General features: G+C 29.6%; 1 protein-coding gene across 1 annotated transcript in view; it reads left to right on the forward strand.

The window, feature by feature from the left end:
* Positions 1 to 2,597: 2,597 nt before the first annotated feature.
* The window catches only part of LOC136989438 (dnaJ homolog subfamily A member 2-like), a 49,170-nt gene continuing 30,389 nt past the window's right edge, over positions 2,598 to 21,378 (forward strand). Inside the window, exon 1 of the mRNA XM_067287585.1 lies at positions 2,598 to 2,760. Coding sequence (XP_067143686.1) covers positions 2,692 to 2,760 — 69 coding nt within the window. The 5' untranslated portion in view covers positions 2,598 to 2,691. The remainder of the gene's footprint in view (positions 2,761 to 21,378) is intronic.

The following is a 21,378-nucleotide window of genomic DNA, read 5'->3' on the forward strand; positions in this document are numbered from 1 at the left end:
GACAATATGAGTCTGAAATATATTTGTAATTATAGGATCTATTCCACGTCAAGATGACACCCTATGTCTTATGCGACATATAGATCGCGATTGCGATAGTGGTGGCGTATTTAGGCGTTTAGTCCGGGATAGTGGCAATACGAGCGACAGCGCGGTTTAAAGGAAGCGCACCAAAGACAAGATTAACAATAACAAATACCCGTTTATTAACTATAATCTATTTACAAATAGGCTGATCATATGTTATTTTCAATCCAAAGGTTGAACATTATGGCTATCCCTTTTCATATTTTTATAAGGCTAGTATATTGAATGAAAAGATTGGTATCTTATGTTATCTAATTTTTTTAGTCCTAGTCTTGAGAGACAGTTTGAATAAATTCGCGGGCGGATAAATATCTTGTAGAGAATCTGAGGATGCTCTTCGTTGCCGATCGAGTTGATTACTTGAATTGATTAGATGATTCGGAAGGTTCGATGGAAGGCTCAGAAAGGTCTTGGTATATTTTGTAAGGTCTTAATCTTCGTATTTCTGTGACACGAGGTTCGTCGGATCGAGGTGTCACTTGGGTAGGAAATCTTTGGGATCGATGAGGTATCCGAGTTCTACTGCAACTCCGGAGAGGGCGAGCTTTCAATGATGACAGACGACGATCTTCATCAATCCCTCCCTTTAACGAAAGTAAAAGACCCTTAAATGAAACAAAAGACCCCATGTTCTTTAGTTTCATTTACTTAACAATATTCTGTTTATTATTATACGATATTGTACACTCTGTATTTTCACTTCCCATAAAGTATGTACAGTACATCCATATGTAAGACAGTTTTAAAGGTAAAATCATACTTTCAACTGTATTAAAAAAAAAACAATATTGCAATAATTATTTATAAGAACATTTATAAACGGTACATGAATAGCAAAATATTGTTATGTATATTATTTTTATAAGCGAACATTTTTTTTATTATTATAAAAAAGAATTGACTTAGATAGAATTGAATAGATGAAAAATTTTCGGTTAATAGTGCTTAGTGATGACGACGTAAACATTGTTTAATTTATATTAATATGTATCACTTCTTAAGAACATTTTAATAAAGATATTTATCTTAATTATGAAAATATAATAGCATGTTTTTTAATTTTTGGAACCTAACCCCCCTTTTCGTACTAGTTCTTTGTTTCGTATATCACGGATTCGCATAACACGGCAATTTTTTGGAACGTAACTCCCGTGTTGTACGGAGGTTACCTGTATTACCAAAATCGAAAGGAGACGTTATAGCGACGCCGCTAGTAAAAACTGTTTTTAAATATTTATTTGTAACGTTGCCAGTTTCATCAGAGAATTAATTTTGACATTTCATTTTTTTTTCTACGATGCCAATCGGGCAGATACTTTCTTTTATAAATATCTGAAATTTTATATATGAAATTAAAATAGATATGTCTAATTCATAGGTGAAAACATGTATTATGTATCTGTCCATATCTCTCCGCCATACAGAAACTACGAGGGCCATTTTAGCAAGTATGTTATGGAATCAGCCAGATCAATAATGGAGGAGATGGTGAAGAAGGAGACCTCACAACTCGCACGGGTCCTCCCGAAAAATTTCTTGAAATTTCCGACCGGTTCGGACTTCATACAGGATCCACAGGACAGTCGTGGATTAGGCCAGGCTTACGATGTTAAGATTTGGGTGATGCAGAACGGAGCACAACATATCCAAACGGACTATTCTCAAAAACTTTGGGTTTATTTTTTTTTTACCAGTCCGAATTCGACCCCCGTGTCCACCAGGCGGTTATGATTCGGTCATGCCCACATTATTAGAGAGGTTGCGGCCGAAGTTCAAATGTTAAACTTGTACCGGAAGCAGAAGTACGCGTTTGACGTTTCAACTCCAAGTAAAATACGTTGTGGCGCACATTCATAACAATAGCAAGATCGAGGCCGAAGTTTTAAACGCGAAAACATGTACGTCGGATGTTTAGCGTCGCTTTCCTGTAAGCCTAGAAGTTTGACAATGGTGTTTGGGATATCGAGCATGACTACACTGACTTTCCGAACACCATTGTCAAACTTCTAGGCTTACAGGAAAGCGGCGCTAAACGTCCGACGTACATGTTCTCGCGTTAAAAACTTTGGTCTCAACCTCACTATTAACAACCTTCTAGAACTTCCAGATGGCGGCGCCCGAACGTCCGACGTATACGTTTTGAGCAGAAAACGACGGCCGCAACCTCTCTATTAAGAGTCGGATGGTGAGGAGGGGCGAGGCCCGACAAAACCAGACGGACCACCCCCCAAAAAATCCTGCATTTTTCAACCGTTCCCGTTTTCCAGAGTGGTAGTCATAAACCTAACTGCTCGGCCAACCGGCGGTAATCCCGTTTACATTTTAGCCATAAGTTAAAAAAATAAATTTGCTATCAAGGAATTCCGACATTTATAAACTATTATAATAAAATGTTTTTAAATTATTAATAATATAAAAATTATATGAAACACGTAAAAAAATTTACACGAAAAATTAATAACAAAACCAATCGATAGACGGCAGGGAAAGAAAAAAAAAAAAAAATTATTTTGTATCGAGGAATCGAAACTTGTAGGTGGCGTCATTCTTTTAGGAACAGATATTCATTGTAAGAAGGCTTAGATACGATAAACGATTAAAACAATGGCTGAAACAAAACTATACGATTTATTAGGAGTTTCCAGACACGCCACCGATGCAGAGATCAAAAGAGTAAGTATATAATTCGAATATAATTATTAAATAAGGCGCTACCAAGCATTTTGCGAAATCGCGGTTAGGCCTAGCGATCCACAGGATGAATTACGTCGTCTGTTACAAAAGACGATAACCGAAAATTTATTCATTTACAGGTAAATTAATGAATAAACTGCGCGATTTCGGATTAATAAGCCGTTTTGTGACGTAATTCGATGAATAAATACAAATTTACCTTTGAAATTAATTAAATTCGTCACCCTCTACGGCGTAGTTGTTACAATTAAGCTTTATGCAGTGGAATATTTTAAATCATTTAAATTTAAGTATAAGGATGGTTTCTGTTCTATTTATAGACGTGATTTTAATGGAGGAAAGTTGTAGATAAATTAAAATTGATAAATTATCTTTGTTTTATTTCAATGTAGATTACTGAGATTTGTAACAATGAAAGGATTTGGGTAGAAGAATAACTTCTACCCAAATCTAGCTTAAATACAGAAATTACCCAGAATTCACTCCTATGGAATTTTGTGGCTTTATAAGGAGCTTTGAATATTCTTTATTTTACAAGTTTTCCTCAAATACAATTGCTTTGTGATTGTACTGTATATCATAATTTATAAATATTTTTGTAGCTAAAATTACATGTTACTAGTTTATGATGTAAAAGGAACCCATATCTACTGGGCCCTTTCTCGTTGTAAACTAGGGAGCCCCAATCTACTGAGTCTAAGGTAACATTGGCTGCATTCAGCAGATTCAGCAGACAGTTCTGGAGTTGTTGATTATTTACTTGCCAAACGCCATCTACAGTAGTGCTGTTTTGGAATGTGTTTGGTGTTTGACGTCATATTTAGTGGCATTGTTTCTTTATGCTACTCGTCGCCGGCTGCAACTAACCAATGATGGTTGCTTCCTGTTCTGACGCATACGCCTCTTGTCGTTCGACAGACGTAACTACGTAATGGCTATCGAGTGAAATGTCTTCTCTCGGTCACGACTACTGACTCTGCTGAACACTGCTGTAAATAATTGACTGGGCACACATTTTGGAATCTGAGATTGATTGAAGTTTGGTTATTTGTTAAAATATATTTATTTATTGATCTGTAAATTGGTAATATTGCATTGACATGTTAATAAAATCGCTCTATTCGAAGATTGATTCTTTCGTCAAATATTAAAAATGAGCAAAACTCCAGTCATTTGACATAAGGGTCTTGAGAAGGTCTTAATTTGCCACCGATGGTTTGTTAACCGAGAATATAAAGTTCCATTATTAGCTCTGGAATTATCTAGAATGTCTTTTCAATTAAATTCAAAGTATACCAAAAAGAAATATCTTTTTGCTTTATTGTAATGATTATAAGGTGAGTGTAGTTTAGTCAAAGAAAGGTTTTAGGTATATCATTAAAACACACAAACAAACAGAACTATTTATAAATTATGATATACAATTGCAATGATAAAATTGTTTCACTTCTACTTTTTTTCAGAATCAGGGCCTGTAAGGTTGAGACCCCATAGAACTAGGGCCCAACTCAGATCATCCCTAGGCATGTGTGGCACATGCTTAGACGTGATCTGGCATGATTTTTATGGATGTTTTGGTAGAAGTTATATACATGTATAAAGTATGATCTATAAGAAGCTTTTTATACCAAATCTTCTTTAATACAAATTTTTTGTCTTAAAAAGTGTAGAATTATCTTTCAATGTGTTTTTAAATGATAAGCTGTATTTTCTGTTTTCTTATAGTAAGTATAAAGTAATTTATAAGCGTATTTTTTAATCAAAGGAAGGTTTTACATCATAAATAACACAAACTTTTAAATACATTTAAATATAGATTGGTGAAATTCCATTAAAAAGAAGACAATAAATGGGATTCTGAAATTAATTTTGTGGTTTTATAACTGAACTTTGAAGATTATTATACAGAAATATTTTCAGAAGTTACTTTCATGTATTTATGAAATAAATGATTGAAAAGGAGCTTCTACCAAATTTTCTTCAATAGAATTGCTTTGTCTACAAAAAGTGATTAAAATTTTCTTTCAGTTAAAATAGGTTTATAAATAATATAAATATATCTTTGCTGTATAGTAATGAATATGAGATTTTATGTAAGCTATTAGGGTAAGCTAATTAAAGGTATTACACAATTAAAACGTGATTAATCTTAGATATTAAAGCAAAATGATTTCTGAATTAAGATGTTTACATATTTAATCAGGTGCATTTGAATATACAGTAATTTTGGTAATCTAAGATTACCAAGACTAATGTGTATTTGATGTCAGATTAGGATGTATATTTGATGTCAGGATATTTTTAGATAATTGGAAGTAAGGTGGATTTGATGTTTAGTCATTCACAAAGAAAAGATTCATTTCCATGACATTAGAAGAGTGGATTAATCAAAAACATGGAGAATAGCAAGAAATGTGTCAGTTGTCTTTTGCTGTATAGTCATATGACGTGCTTCAATCTCCAGTAATCAGTATTGCCAATTTTGTGGAAAGTTGACTGCAAAAAATAAAGTGGAGGTGCAGTATTTTTGCTGGGGAATTTCAGGAGATTAATTTTTATATTTATAGAGTATTGTTACGACATACTGTATCATTCTTTTTTTGAGAAACTTAAGATGATGAACCTATCAATCTTTAATGTCATGTTCTGTTTGTTTTTGGTTTGATGATATGCTACATTTAGAGGAAAGATATTCACATTTAGTGGAACAGGTTTGAATAATGAAAACTTGTCTACATATTGGCAAAAGTGCTGGTAATACTTGAGAGTTAACTAGTGTCTGTATTGGACTTGTGACTGACTAATTACTGAGATTGTACTGTACTCTGCTGAAATAAATTAGAATATATAATGGGACTCTGGATCCTAATTTTGTACTGTAATTGTACTTTGTAGATTAGTACATGTAAATAATATTCTAAGTCTATTACTTTAAAAGAAAATGATTTATCATGGTAATTAGAAAGCTTTACAAATAGTATACCTTCTACTAAATGATCTGCCAAATTTCTATTCGGCTGTATTAAGGATAATTTATGTATGTATACCTAATAGTTAATAATTAATCATATAAAATTTTTGTATGCATATTCTTGAAGAATGGTTATAAATGATTAATTAAAAAGTGAAATATTATTGTAATTCAATTTATAATAATTTATATTACAATAATATTTATAATATAATACAAAAGAATTTTTTGGTTATAATAAATGGCATCTAAGAGTCTAATTTTATGTATTATATAAGGTATTGAAATGTCAGACTCTTATATAATTAAATTTTTGTAGATTCTAATGTAATAATTTCTTAACTTAGTTGCTTCTCTGCAAAATATCTTCTAAAATTTTTCCAGTTAAACATTCTTTTTCTGTATTATAACAAATACATCAGAATTTGTAAGCATATTTTTAAATGAACATTATCATTAAAATATAACTAGTTATCAGAATTACACTGTAGAATCATTTCATTATATTGTGGTGAGATTGGCAATAATAAATGGAATTCTGTAGGCTAATTTTGTGGTTTTATAACTTTAAATTATGTATATTTTATTATTGTTTTAATTTAAAAAATTGTTTCATATAATTAACATATTTTATTCTTAATATTAATTAATTCAGTCAGTTTATTCTTATGATAGGTGTATTACTCCTTGAATGGTGGAATATGTTTAATAAAAAGTAGTATCACTTTGTTTGAACATAACACTTTGAACAAAGTGATACCATGTTTTTTACTAACACATTGTTCAAACATTACATGTTTGAACAATGTGTTAGTAAAAAAAGTCACTATAAAAATAACCACAAATGACATGTCACAACCATTACAATATTTAGTATTTATATTTACATTAGCAATTTTTAATTTCTTAAATATGTAGAAAATTTTTGCAGTCAAATAATAGATGTTGCAGAGTAAAAATTAAACTTATTAGATTTAATTGTATTAAATATATTAGAAAAGGTAGGGAGGATGATCAGGGTGCAATATTTTTGGGTACCATGAGTGAAATTTGGCAGAGGTTTTGTGTGAGTCTTTGCTAAAAATTGTCTTATTAAAAGCAATATATAACAAGTAATACAAGCAATATTAACAAAGTGATTCTAACAAAGTTAATGGAATAACAAGTGTGTTCAAGACATAATATTGAGTACTAATTAGTGGGCTTTTTAAAATTGTAAAGTGTGAATTCTTTAATGTTTTAAAGGCTTCATATTTTAAGGAAAGTAGATTCTGTAATAAATTCTGAATGAATTGTAGACAATGCTTGAGTGCTGTAATTTTTATGTCTATGATTCCTAGTTCAGTTCTGATAGAATAATAAGGTACTGACATGTCAAAATATGTGATTTCCACGAATTATCCAGCTGAAAAGTCACCCAGATATGTAAGTTCTGCAACATGGCATTAGAATGCACAAACTTCCTTTTGTTAGAACATATTTCATCTACAGTCAGTGCTGTCCACTTATATTATAATTACGTACTTGTGGCCTTCCCCTTCAAAATAAATCTACAATTTGGCCAACAAATCTGATGGTTGTAACCTGTTTAAACTTTCCAGATTTTTTGCTAAATTGTTTCATCTATTAAAAATCATGTAGAACTTTCAATAATGATATTTAATAATTTTTTTTATTAAAGTAAATTCTTGATAATTGAAATGTTCTCTATTTTGCTACAATTTAGATTAAGAAATTTATAACAACAGATTCTGCAGCTTAATTTTGTATTTTATATTATTATATGTTACAGTTCTGTAACAGTTAAAGAATTTGCTTTGTATGCAAAATATTATCCAGAATTTTTCTTTAATTTGAAAAAACTTATTAATAGCATTAAAAACATCCTTTGGCTTTACTGAAATAAATAATAATGTTATTTTTAAACTAGTTTTTGTTATGAATCCTATATACATTGTATCAAAAATTTGTAGCAGTGATATAAAATTATGATTGAGTTAAATTTTGTTCTTACATGTTTAAAAATGTTCAGTGTCTTATAATTGAGTTAATTCTGAATTACAGTTTAAAAGCACAAAATTTGACACTGATTCAAATTTTATGTATTGATTTATTACTACGAAGTAATGGTTTAATTCTGATTTGTAGTATTTCATAGTAGAAACAAGTAGACTTGTTTGTTTATACAGCTTTATATATAGATAAAACAACTGTAGGAAAATTTAAAGTACGGAAATTAGAATAGGCAAATCTTTTGTTTCTGGTAGCAAAAATGACCAAACAATAAGAGAAGCCTCATTTTGCAAGACTTATTAAAATAACCCAAATTTAATATCCCAAAGTTGATTAAACTGTGATGATTAGTTCTATTTGTATACATTGACATTCCATATTGGAATGTTTTCAAAAACTTTAGTTTATTGCAGTTACAAAAGTATCTTCAATGAAAGTACTGTTTCGTTTTTTACTGGTGCAAACAATAATTTTTTTCTGATTTGTTAATATCGTTAGTAGAAGCTCTCCTGAGAATTTTTTGTATCTATAAACTGAATACTATTTACTAAAATTTTAATTTTTATCACAAAATTTATAAGAATAATGATGACAATGCATTATTGCAGTGAAATAAATATTATTGCGTGACACATATGTTTCATTTGTTAAAAAAATTAAAATGAAACATGTCATAACAAATTTTAGTAAAGTGAAAAGTACCATATTTTCCGGCGTATAAGACAACTTTTTAATCCAGGAAAATCTTCTCAAAAGTCAGAGGTCGTCTTATAGGACGAGTATATCCCAAACTCTATATTTTAATAATATATAAAAAATATAATACGACATTTACAAAGTTAAAAACTTTGTGTCTTGTCCTTCTTTTCTCTGTATTACACCATCAGCAGTCCTCAAGTCCTCACAGTCCCTCGGAGACGACCTTTCTTTTGAGGCTACTGCCTCCGTGAGAAAATGCAGAGTAGGTAAAAGCGTCCTCTGGTGTTGTTGCCACAATCAATAAAAATATTACATTTTAAGTAAAAATTATTTACAAAAAACATGGCCGGCGTTATTACATTTAATAATATATAAAAAATATAATACGACATTTACAAAGTTAAAAACTTTGTGTCTTGTCCTTCTTTTCGCCGTATTATTATTGTCCGTCTTTGTCCTTCTTTTCGCCGTATTCGTCTATATTTTAACTGTGAAAGTCAGGGGTCATCTTATACGCCCAGTCGTCTTATACACCGGAAAATATAGTATTTATCACACTTTAAAACTTAAGGTAAAAAGAAAGAAATTTCTTAACATTAAACAGAACGTGCTCAGCAAATAATTAGATTATCATAACACACCTTTTATTTGGTCGAAATATCTTTAAATATTCAAAAAACTTTTAATTTGACAATTTATGTAATTTATACAATTTAATAACTAATACTAAAAATAGAGGTAAAGAAAAGTAAGAAATCTAATTTAAAAGTTAAAGCAAAATAAAATTCTTTTACTAAACACATTAGAAAATACATAAATATTTTGTTAACCCTGACACGATTAACCTGCATTGAGGCTTTACATGCAAGATCCAAGTCTTTCTGCTAAGGTCAAATTATAAATGAAAATTGCTTTGTTTATAGCAATGAAATATTATAGTCCACTCTTTATTCGATTGCTTGTTTTTACAGCAATTTGTGATAAGATATTAATCTTTAGTTTAATTTTATATAATTGACAAGAATTTGGTTTGAGTAATTAAATTAATCTCTCTTTTATTCTACACTCTAATTTAGATGTAAATTTATAAAAACAAACTTCTTGTTTTTGGATTATGATGTCATGTTTTCTTTGTTACTTTCAATGACTTCATGATAATGATAATGTTAACATACTAATTGTCATAACCACACACTAGTTTATTCTTGACACACAGTTTTATGACATTAAGACTAATGTTGAGTTTCTTATTGCATTTGTATTTATAGCTTACGAATGTTAAATATCATGTATGCATTTTAACTATTATTTATACAAATTTGGCTGTTTGTTTGCTATAATTTTATGTTTAGGTTGCTAGCTAATTAGGAATTTTTTTTTTGTAAAATCTTTACAATATTTTTAAAAAAAATGTAGGCTAATTAACATCATATTTTGTGTAATGAGAATAAACAAACATATTCAATACTACTAAAACGTTTAATTTTTTATATATGGCAATGTCTAATGAGCGAAATAAGCCACCCTCTAACAATGAGAAAACATCAAATTAAAAGTTATAAAGATGAAAAATTAAGTAATATAAGTAAATTAAAATGTTCTAAGTAGAGAAATTTAACTGAATTTATAAGATCTAAAAAGAAAGTTTTTTGTGATGTATTAAATCTAAACTAGGGTATGTAAACTAAAATGTGCAGGGGAAAGTAATCCATTAAAAATTTATATGTTAAAATTCTGTCATATATGTTCGGTAGACCAAGTCATGTTCAAGCAATTTCAGAGGAATTGGTTAAAGGTAAGTTCACATGTTTAACAGAAGATATGGTCTAGAAATGTCTAATATCTGATATTATTAGAAGCAGTAGTGCACATAGGTATACAATGATCAGTGATTGATTGAAAATTTGTAAAATAAATGGTGTGTAGGACAAGTTTGATAAAATGTGTTTACAGTTACTTCATAATATTACTCTACATATTTCCAAATGTTTTATTACTTTACCAATATGATGATTGCAGGTGAGTTTATATTTGTCTATAATACCTAACTCATTAACTGCATTGGCAGAAATAAGATTGATTGTAAATTTTGAATGTAAAATTAGGATATGTTATCCAGGCAAAATATACAGTTACTCTTATTATGGAAGCTGTCTGAAAGTTTATATCATGTTACAGGATGTTTGGATTGTTGCATATAATTTTAATATTGTTGGCATAACCTATTGTTAAAGAAGTAGGCTGTTTTAAAGTATCATTGATGTACGTCATAAAAAATAAGCTTAAGATTGGGGGTGAGAGGTCTTGAAAGGGGGGTATTCATTAATTTTTATTTTATACAAATGTAAGATGTAATAGTTATTTAATCACAAAATTATTTTTTAGTATGTCTAATAGCTTTTGTGGTAGAACAGTCATAAACTTAGGATATGTCTAGATAAACTATACAAGTGGGTAATTTTTTCTCAAAGTTTATTATTATTTCCTATTGGGTTTAGAAGATTAGTGACTATAGAATGATGGAATAGGTCACATGCTGTTTTACTGGTTGTTTGTGTCCATATTGTATTGATTGTCTATTTCAAATATTTTTAGTATAATTTTTATTGTTAATCATATAACAAATTATCTGTTCATAATCAACGGATGATGCCAAATTCTTTCAGGCTATAAACTGGTTAATTAAACATGTATAATTATCCATAATTAAGTAATTTTTTGTTACAAGAAATAGGCACCTAAAGTTCTGAGTTAAATTTACAAAAATATTTTAACTATATTTCAAAATTGCAGAAATACATTCTCCCAATACAAGTTTCTTTTACTGGATAGGAGCATAGTAAATCAGCTGCAGCATTACGCATATAGTTTGGCAAATTTGTTTTAAAACTGCTGTTAGCAATAGCTTAAAATAAGAATAGCTTGTAATTGAAACACCTGTGTGAATAACAGCATGATTATTGTATTTATACTTATACAGTTTTGTATAAACTTTTTACTCATTCATACAATTTATAATAGTTTTTAGTGTATTGTTTTTGATTATTAATAGTAGTATTTTCTTCCTCAGTAAAAAAATAAAGCTAGCAATATTACACGATTCTAAGATTTTTGATGAAACTGAAGATTAATAATCACTATAATTTACCATAATACATATAACAGATGCTTACTTTACAACTAGAAAATTTATTGTATGAAGTGCTGCATTTTCTTGCTGACTGTTAATTTCTGTACAGTATTTGAGATTGAAAGCAAATGACTCAGACACTTGTGTCATGTTAGTAAAGAACTAATTATACTATTAGAATCAGTGAATTATTACTTGTTTTGTTTGTTTTTCTCATTGATTTATTTAAATTTGAAATAAATCAGACTCCCATTAATCTGTTTTGCCATTTTTGGATGTTTGTGTTGCTTACGGAGTGGGACCATAAAAATACTCGTTGGTTTGATATGAATCTTGAAAGAACTAAAAACTAAGAGTATTTTGTTGTATTATCTTCCAAAACAGTGAGTTGCACATTTTAAAAATTTGGAAAGCATCAAAAATTGTCCTTGTTTGTCCTTTACATTTTCATATGACTGTTTATATATTGTATGGTAAAATGTTTCATCTGTATTTATTATCTTAGATTAATATAATAAATACAGACGAAATGTATTTTAAAAAGTATTGTACAAGTACAATGGTAAAATATTATCTGAATATCAGTTTATTCACTGTCCTTTACAAATAAAAATATTTAACAAAAGACAATAAAGTTTCCAGAAGATAATAGAGCTTTTTTAATTCAGAGTAATCTTGAGTTCAAAAACATTAATAATGCATTACTATTATCTGAAACTTTTACTGTTTTAAAATAGTGTAGTTAACAACAGAAATTATCTGTATCAAAAGTAATAGTTTTTTTTATGAAACAACAGAAATTATCATAGAATAAATCCTTTGATAATTTTTAATGACTGATTCTTTTATATAGAAATGTTATTGTTTTATACTGAAGCCTATTTAACAACTTAAAATTTATCTATGTTATTTTATATGAAATTAAAAATTTTTATTGTAAGACATACTGTATATTACATATTTGTTTGTTTTAAGATCTAATATAAGAACTGCAATATATTTATTTTTAAATTATGCAAATAAATTACAGCTCTTATGTTAGCTCTTAAACCAAACATGTATCTTCTCATTTATTCATTTAGTTTTAAAAAATGAAATGGATTACTACATAAAAAACATCATGAATGCACAGATTTTAATAAGATCTCAGTTTACAAACCAATTCTTCACATGTTTGTTGTGTGAGTCTGCACAAAATTAAATACAGTTGAACTTGGTTATAATAAATACTGAGGGACTGGCAAGATTTCCTTGTTACTCGTTAAATTTGCAAAAAGCAATAAGGTAACTGGAGGAAGAATGGAGGCACTGACATGTAGAGGCAGAGTCTATAGATATACTGGTCCTCCTTGCATTGCCAATAGCTGTAATGCTACTATACTGGCATAATAAATATTTCTGCCACTTCGAGCACTTCAATCCTGTCTAGGCATAAGTTTGGTTGGATCATAGGTAGTCAACTGTAAACATCAGAAATTCTTATAATATGTGAAATTTTCTCATTTTTAACTCAGATATTTCTTTTGTCTTGTTTAAAGGACTGCTTATAGATACTATTTCAATTTGGTTTAAACATTATTTATTTGTAAACGTCATTAATAATTATATTTCTATAAACTGTCTCTTTCATGATTTTAACTTTAAATTGATTAGACTGTTTGTTTTTTGCTTACAATTTGTGTTTATTTTTAAATATTTTCGGAAGTTTTCATTAAGCACAAGAAAACATAGTCAAAAAATTTATTGTTAAGCTTGTATATACATTAATTTTATTATGGAAATGTATAGAAATGTTAAATCATGTGTTAAGATAGGAGAGATTTAAAAGTATTACAAAAAAAGATGTTTAGGATTTAGGGTGGCTTTGGAGTTTATCAAGGGTGAGCCTATATCCTTTTTTTATTTATAAATATTAGGTAAATTATTGTAGTTTTCAGTGAGAAAAGAGCTATGATATTCACAGTTTATATTGTGTTTATTAATGAGATAGAGAGATATTAAAGTAGAACCAAAAAAGTTAGGAACAGGTTAGAGAGGAGGATTAAAAGTTAGAAAATTTAGTTCTTGGATTTCAAATATAGGCTGTTAGATGAAAAAGAGGAAATTTTAACTATTTAGACAATATTCAACATATTTACAGACACATAATAACTTAGAGATGATTGGAAGATAATGAGTTAGAGGTTGACAAGTAAAATAGGTAAATATAGGATGGCAAGAGTTCAGGCAGTATTATTAGATATTGATAGTGATTAGTGACATGAAGTCTAAAAGATAGATATGTTACTGATGTATTAGGCCTATATAAACATAGGACATTTGTTGTAGCTCATCAGTAAATTTTCATTCATATTCTACTTTTGATAGTACAGAATATTTTATAAGTTACCAAACTATGTAGAGCCAATGTGAGTGTCACAAGAAATGTAATAACTCATGTCAAAAATATAATACTATTTCTCACTATACTAAATCAAGTAAAATTGTATAGCATACTTTATGTAATGTTAAACTAATTTTTAAATATATTATTAACTTTGTCTTTATCTGGATTAAATTTCTATTACTATTTAAATGTATTAGAGGATAAGCTATGGTTTTCCTAATTGTTATACATATGTAATAAAACAGAACAGTAAAATGCAAATTTATTTACTTATTTTACCATTACCTAGTTATTAAACAGACATACACAGAACATTATGTACAACACTTTCATTCACAATATGTAGCAATATAACAGTTAAACATTATAAAAGAGCTTCTTGTCTTGAGAATTGTTGAAAGTAATATCTCAAATACTATACTAGAGATAACAGAGACTTATCACAATGCTACTGGTAACATGAAAATGATAGAAGATGCATTCTGATGATAGAAGTGTCTTTTTTATGTTACCAGTAGTAATGTGATAAGTCTGTTATCTCTACTATAGTATTTAAGATTTGAACTGTTTTAAACAGATATCTATTTAAAACCTGGATTTATTCACATTATCATCTGTAATTTAAAATTATCGTTAATTTTTTATGAACCAAATACACTTTTTCTATCTTTATACATGATATAAAATTGAAGAATGAAATTATGAATAAGATTTTTTTGACAGAACAGTAGAAAAGAGTTACAAAAATGCTTGAAAATGGGAAAACTGCTTAATAACCAAATAGATAAACTTCTCGTCTAAGAGCGACTCTAATCCCAGCTATCAGCAACCTGAGACATTAACTGTACTTCATAGCATAGCACAAGGACCAATATATCTATCAATTCTGTCAAAATTTGTAACTACACCACTGATAATTTGTGAAATCTATCTTTTAATTTTTAATTTAAATAAGTTGATTCTAAAAATAATATGTAATTACATTATACTATAATTTTATTGATAGTTATATAAACGACAATATAACATTAATTACAAAAATAAACTGTTTAAAGATAATACTAATTAATATTATGCTTGATTTTAGTCAGTCTTTTTATCTACAAATCTTAAAATTGATAAATTGCTTTATTTTTCGATAATGTTGAAGATGACAAAAAACTTTCTACACATTTCAATGTTTTAGCACCATGCTTCAACTTGCTAATAATTTCTACATTTTTGTAAACTGAGAGACATTTTCTTTGTTGTAGATATTTTTCTCATAGAAGGGTTCATTTATAACTAGAGTATATGGTAATTTTACAGTTGTAGTGATGATTAGGTAAATTGGCAGAGTAGGGCTGGAAATTAGTCAAGAAAGGAGGGAATGGTTTCCAAAAAGAAAGTTAAGTGATAAATAGATGTGTAATCCATGCAGGTCATAAAACTAATTATCCAGTGGTCATCAAACTAAGTAATCCTTTCAGTTTTATTTCTTCCGAGAATTCCGTATTGCATTTTTTGCTATTTGAACAATTGAGAAAGTTTGTGTGTTTGCATAGCTACTGAAAATTTGCTGAGTATAACCATGAGAAAATTTATGGAAATATGCATAAATTAAAATTGTTATGGCATTTTGTTTATTATATTCGTGTTCGTTATAACTGAGTTCAACTGTCGTTTACATTAAGTATACATTCTCCTTTAATAAAACTGTTTTGTTCCTACTCGAACATGCTACTGTGTCACATTGCAATTTTTTTAAGACATACTTAACAGCTATTACTATTAAGTTTGTATATATTTATAATGTTAAACATAACAATATTGGTGATTTCAACCAATTTGATGTCCTCTAGTGGCAAAAATAACAACGAAGTTTAGAAATATTATCAATAACCAGTTACCTTGTGTTTTAAGTACTTAAGAAAGATCCGAAAAGGATCCAAGAATGTATGCAGCAGTATACATCAAGTAGACAGAAAGATAAAATATTGTTCTTGGATTGTTTTCCAGTCAGCAGAAACAATAGTTACAAATTATGCAAAGTTTGTATTGGTAGAAAGTAAACTTTTTTTATAATGCTTTATATAAACTATAAATACAGTATTTTAATGTGTGAAACTCATCTTAAAATTATTCCAGACACACCCCGTGCACTTTTTGATACTAGTGAAACTTAATTCATTCAAAAACTCAAGCCAGAGATTCTAAAGACAGACAATTTGTATAACGTAGTAGTAATGTTCCTGAACTATAACCTAATTTACAACGTTAACTCTAGGGAAATACAATTTAATAATGTATTTACAGGAACCAGTCAGGTAACAAAAGTGAAGGTCTTCTGTGTATATTGATACTCTATGAATTATTATTACTGTTTTTTTAAATCAGTAAAAAGGAAAACAACCTCTATTTAAACTGAAAGTAAATATAAATATTTAATTATCTGAGCACTACAATTAGCTTGAATTGGGACTTAATCACACACTATTAAGAATTTACTGAGAGAATGATGAACATTAAATATTTATTTGTAACTATTTGTTCTCAATAGTGTGTTATAAGTTCTGAAAACAGCTAATTATAGTGCTTGGATAATTAATTAACAATAGTGGAACAAGATGCTTAATATTAACTCAAAATAATAATTATTATTATTATGTTGGGTTTAGTGGGTTATACTTGATTGACACTGGTGGCTGTGTACTATGCCAGACCAGAGTCAAGGCATAGCAACCAAAACAAAACTAAAATTAAATAAGTGTGTCAGTGTCTGTGTACATATTCAGGAATTTTCTAACAATGTGGCTTGTATTCAATATAGTAGTTGCCTTCTGTAGTGTGATATATGCATTTCTATTCAATTGTATTGTTCCCAGGCTTTAGTGTAGTATGTGTGGTATCACACCTGTAGAGGAGAGAACAACAGGCACAATAAGCACCCTATCCATCCTCCACAGATGTCTTATTTCCTGGGCGAGTTCTGTGTACTTGCTAATTTTTCAGTGAATGTGTTTTGTACATTGTGAGTGTTCGGAATGTATATGTCTATAATGTATGTGATTTTATTGTGTTTGTCAATGAGTGCGATTGAGAATTTACCAGAAACAAACACCAAGGCTAGGTTGGTTCCTCACATTTGTTTAAGGCATTGCAGTAGCCATGCTTGGACCAGTGCTGCTTTCGTCACCGGTAACCAAAGGAGACTGTGGCATGTTTTTCAAACGTGAGCCTCTGCCTGACCCATGCCCGCGGACAATGTTAACCATCTTTCATAGCTGTCTTCATTTGTTGCCATAATGTAGCATTGATTTGAATGATTTTTGTTAAATTTTCCTATCCTAGTGCTGTCTTGATAATTTAGTATAAGGCTGCTTAAACTTTCAATTCCATTTTACCTGAGATTTTACAGTACTACTGGTATGTAGGTATACAAATAAAATTACTTTCTGATGACAAACCATTAAATAGTTCTTTGATATGCATATTACTTTATTATTTATTGCCATTTATTAAAACAAAAGCAAATTTTCATAATGAGATGATGTGCTTTTTTATTTTTTCATAAATAACAATTAAGCCTTGTCTGAATATTTGGTAGTGTAGGATGCAGAGCATCTTTACTGTTTTTCAGAGTTGACCAATATTTTGATTTTATAATTGTCAATGCTGAAAATGCCCTTTAACATAAATATATATTACAAAATTTTACTGTTGTCAAATTTGAGACCCCATAATCTTAAATGGGGTTGTAACCCATAGTTTCAGAAGCTGTGATTTAGTGCATACCTCAGGAAAACTTCAGTCTGTCCTGTTACATTTGTTATTATTCTAAAAACAGCTCAATGGTGGCCAAGCAGTTCGGTTCCTTGAACACTTGTAGTTTGGTTGTGGGTTTGTGCCTTGCCAGGATGGATGGCCATGTGGAGTTTTCTGGGTTATCTCTATGTCTGTAACACCTGAATAGGGGCCAGTTAAAACACATCATTACAGCAGGAATGTGGAGCATCTTCCACGAGGTTTTAAAACTGATATATACTTAGTCTACAAAAAACATGCATAAAATAATGCATAAATTTAGTTGGCGGCAGAAAACACACTAATATATCCTGAAGTTTCTGCTGAAATTAAACAAAATTGAGTAGAGCATGTTTCTACCTTATAAGCATTGAAAAGTTTTTTCGATTATGTAGACAATAGAAAGTCTTTTGCAATGATATTAACCAGATTCTGTCATAATTTGAAAAATGGCAGATTATTTGAGTAAATTTTGATAAATTTACTAATTTTCAACATATTTTGCATCTATATTAGGCTCTTGTGCAAAGCTGGTAGTTTGTATCAGCATGTTGTTACATTTAAATTGTGTAATGTCTGAAACAATTTACAAAAGCATATGTTATATTATTTACATTAATTATTTCCTATCCATCATCAATTCATTACTTAAGTTTCTGCTTTTGGTAGATTCTAACTAATACAAATTAATATGAATGTAGCACAAGCTTCCTGTTCTCATCTCACAACTTCCAACACCATACTTTGTGAGGAAAATTTGATTGTAGTGCCAAAATCACTGAAATTTTCCAGTGTTCATAAGCTGTCTTGGACAATTTGAAATCTTGCAGATTTTATTATAGTTAATACTTTTAGGAAATGAAATTATATGAACCTTGTGTAATATAATTTAAAGACATTATCGTATTTGTTGATTTATAGAGGCAACAAATACAATTTCAGTTCAGATATATAATAAAGATACACAAATCAGGTCTTGCCTCATTTTGGAAAGAGAATTAGACTATAACTGATAAAGCATTTAAACCATTCTCATTGTTTTTATTTTTCAGTTTTCAATTTCTATAATGTAGTTCTATGTTGAAGTGTCATGTACTAATTAAACTAGACAAAACTATTACTTGAATAAGTCTTTAAAATAATAAATACTAAAGGCAGAAGGTAAGTTATGATAGACAAATGTTATATAATGTCATATACGAGCATAATTAATGATAAGCCATTGTCGTGTCATGTCTGTAACGGTACCCACTAACGTCCCTAACCAGATACACACACTGATTTACACACCACCTCTCTACCGAGTCGGACCCACCACGTGACAAGGGGGGGGCAGAAAAAGACGTAAGGAAACTAGATTTTTGAAGTATATTATATTTATTTATTTCAATTACTTTGAATAAAGAATATCTTCACTTTCTGATATAGAAATCCTGTTTGCTGTTTGTATATTGATTTATTGAGATTAGTTTTTAAGATAAAGAATTGTATATATTTATATATATTAAGTGCATCAAACTTTTAAATATTATGTGCTTTAAACCTTAAAATAATATGCATCAAACTTTTAAAAATTAAGTGCATTAAACTTTCATATATTAAGCGGATCAAACATGCCTCGTGGGAATTTGTAAAGAACGCCCACTAGGGGCATCCTGGGCTACTAGTAATTAATGATTAGTAGTTGTTCCCTAATAATATAATACTCCATTTTATATTCTTCGGCATATGTTATTCATAATGATGCTAAACAGTAAAAACCTTTACCAGCAACTATTTTTTTATTATTTTTTATTAAGAATGGAATGTTTTTGGCTGTTTGTGCAATTGTTATCAGAAAATTAGAACATCTTAACAAAAGTGTTGATTTTTGAATGGTACTGGAGGCAAATGTTTTGAAAGCTGTTTTTCATGTTATCAACCTTAATGTGTAGATGATAACTAAGGTCCGGATTTCTGGGTGCTGCACCCACACAGTTTTTGAAAGGTACAGAGTGTAAAAAGACAAACTAAGTCAGTTTTAGTGCAGTAGACCCACTCATTGTCAAATTGTTTAGCACCCAAATCACAAACCTGCTCCCAAAATGGTGTCTAGCACCCAAACTATATATTTTGCACCCGACTTTCCCCTTTTTTACATTTTCAAAGAATATGTTGACAATTATCTTTTTTTTTGGTGGTTTTTATTCATTTGAGTGGCAAAACAAATCTGTTAAACTGGACCAAGTATGCTGAGGAAAAAAATACAATAATTAGCTTACTCTCTTCTTTTGTTGAGAGAAACGGGGGTAAAGTGGAATTTTCTGGATTAAACAACTAAGCATTAGGGTTGTTCTAAGAATGTAAACAGATTCACTGAAAATCTGCAATACGTGTTTTCTTTTCTAAGAAAAGAACGATCTAGAAAATTCTGTATTGAGGTCACTTTACCCTGCAACAGTTCCAATTTCCTTTGTTCGGTGTTGGCAACATTAGAAAATGGCAAAACTGTCCGCATCTAAACTAGCATTTTATTTTAGCAAATAAGTTTAAAGATGACGGCATATGCACAGACGGAAAAGTTTTTCGTTGTTCCATTTGCGATTATGTGATTTCGGTTGATGTGAAACACCAAGAAATGAAATCAGGCGACACACGAGTTTGGATAAGCATAAAGAAGACAAACAAAAAAGGAGGAATTTCCAGCAGATATTTATAGGGGCCTCATTTCAAAGAGAAGAGTCTCAGAAGGCTAATAATATGTTTTATGCAGATTTAACGACTGCTCTTCTACAGGCAAATATACCCTTATACAAGATAAACAATCCAGCCTTTATAAGTCATTTCTCCAGAAATATACGGAAACACTTGTGCACTCAGAAAAAACTACGTAAAACCAGTTTATGATCGAACAGTATCTAAAATACTGGACACTGCCAGAGACAATCCTGTTGTGTTTATACTGGAAGAAACAATGGATTTGACAAAATGTTACGTGCTGAATGTTCTTGTTGCACCACTAACCGGATGCTATGTACAACCAATGTTCAAAATGTACCAACTTGAAAATATGATCTCAGCTACAGTGTCCATGCTTTCGATGATGATTGCATCAAGTTGTGGCCAAATGGTGTCCAGTACAAAAAGGTTTGTCTTGTCGTTACACATCAAGCATCTTACATGTTATCAGCATTCTCAAATTTGAAATGCATCTACAACAACCTAAAAGTTGATTTGTCTTGCCCATGCCCTATACTGAGTATGTGAATGTATTTGTTTAGAATATAGCAAGGCCAACGACTTCATTTTGAAAATGAAAATGATTCTTCTCAAGTGCCCTAGTGTAACTATAGTAGTACTTGTTGGTTTTTGTCTTAATAATACAGCATTTGAAAGCACCCAGTCCATTCTAAAAATGAATACAAAAATCCGGACCTTAATGATAACACTCCATCAATGTTGTAACTAATGCTTTAAACATTAATCTTGTTAATCATTAATTGTTGGCAGTATAGTATAAATTGTTGGTAATTGTTTCTGTAATTATATAATAATTGATTTACTATTAAGAAAGAATAATGTTCGTTATAAATAAATGCACGTAACATTTTTAATTGTTTTAACATATTCTTTCAA

This window comes from Centruroides vittatus, unplaced genomic scaffold (assembly GCF_030686945.1).
Source record: "Centruroides vittatus isolate TY-2023 unplaced genomic scaffold, ASM3068694v2 contig_1295, whole genome shotgun sequence".
Classification (NCBI taxonomy): Eukaryota; Metazoa; Arthropoda; class Arachnida; order Scorpiones; family Buthidae; genus Centruroides; species Centruroides vittatus.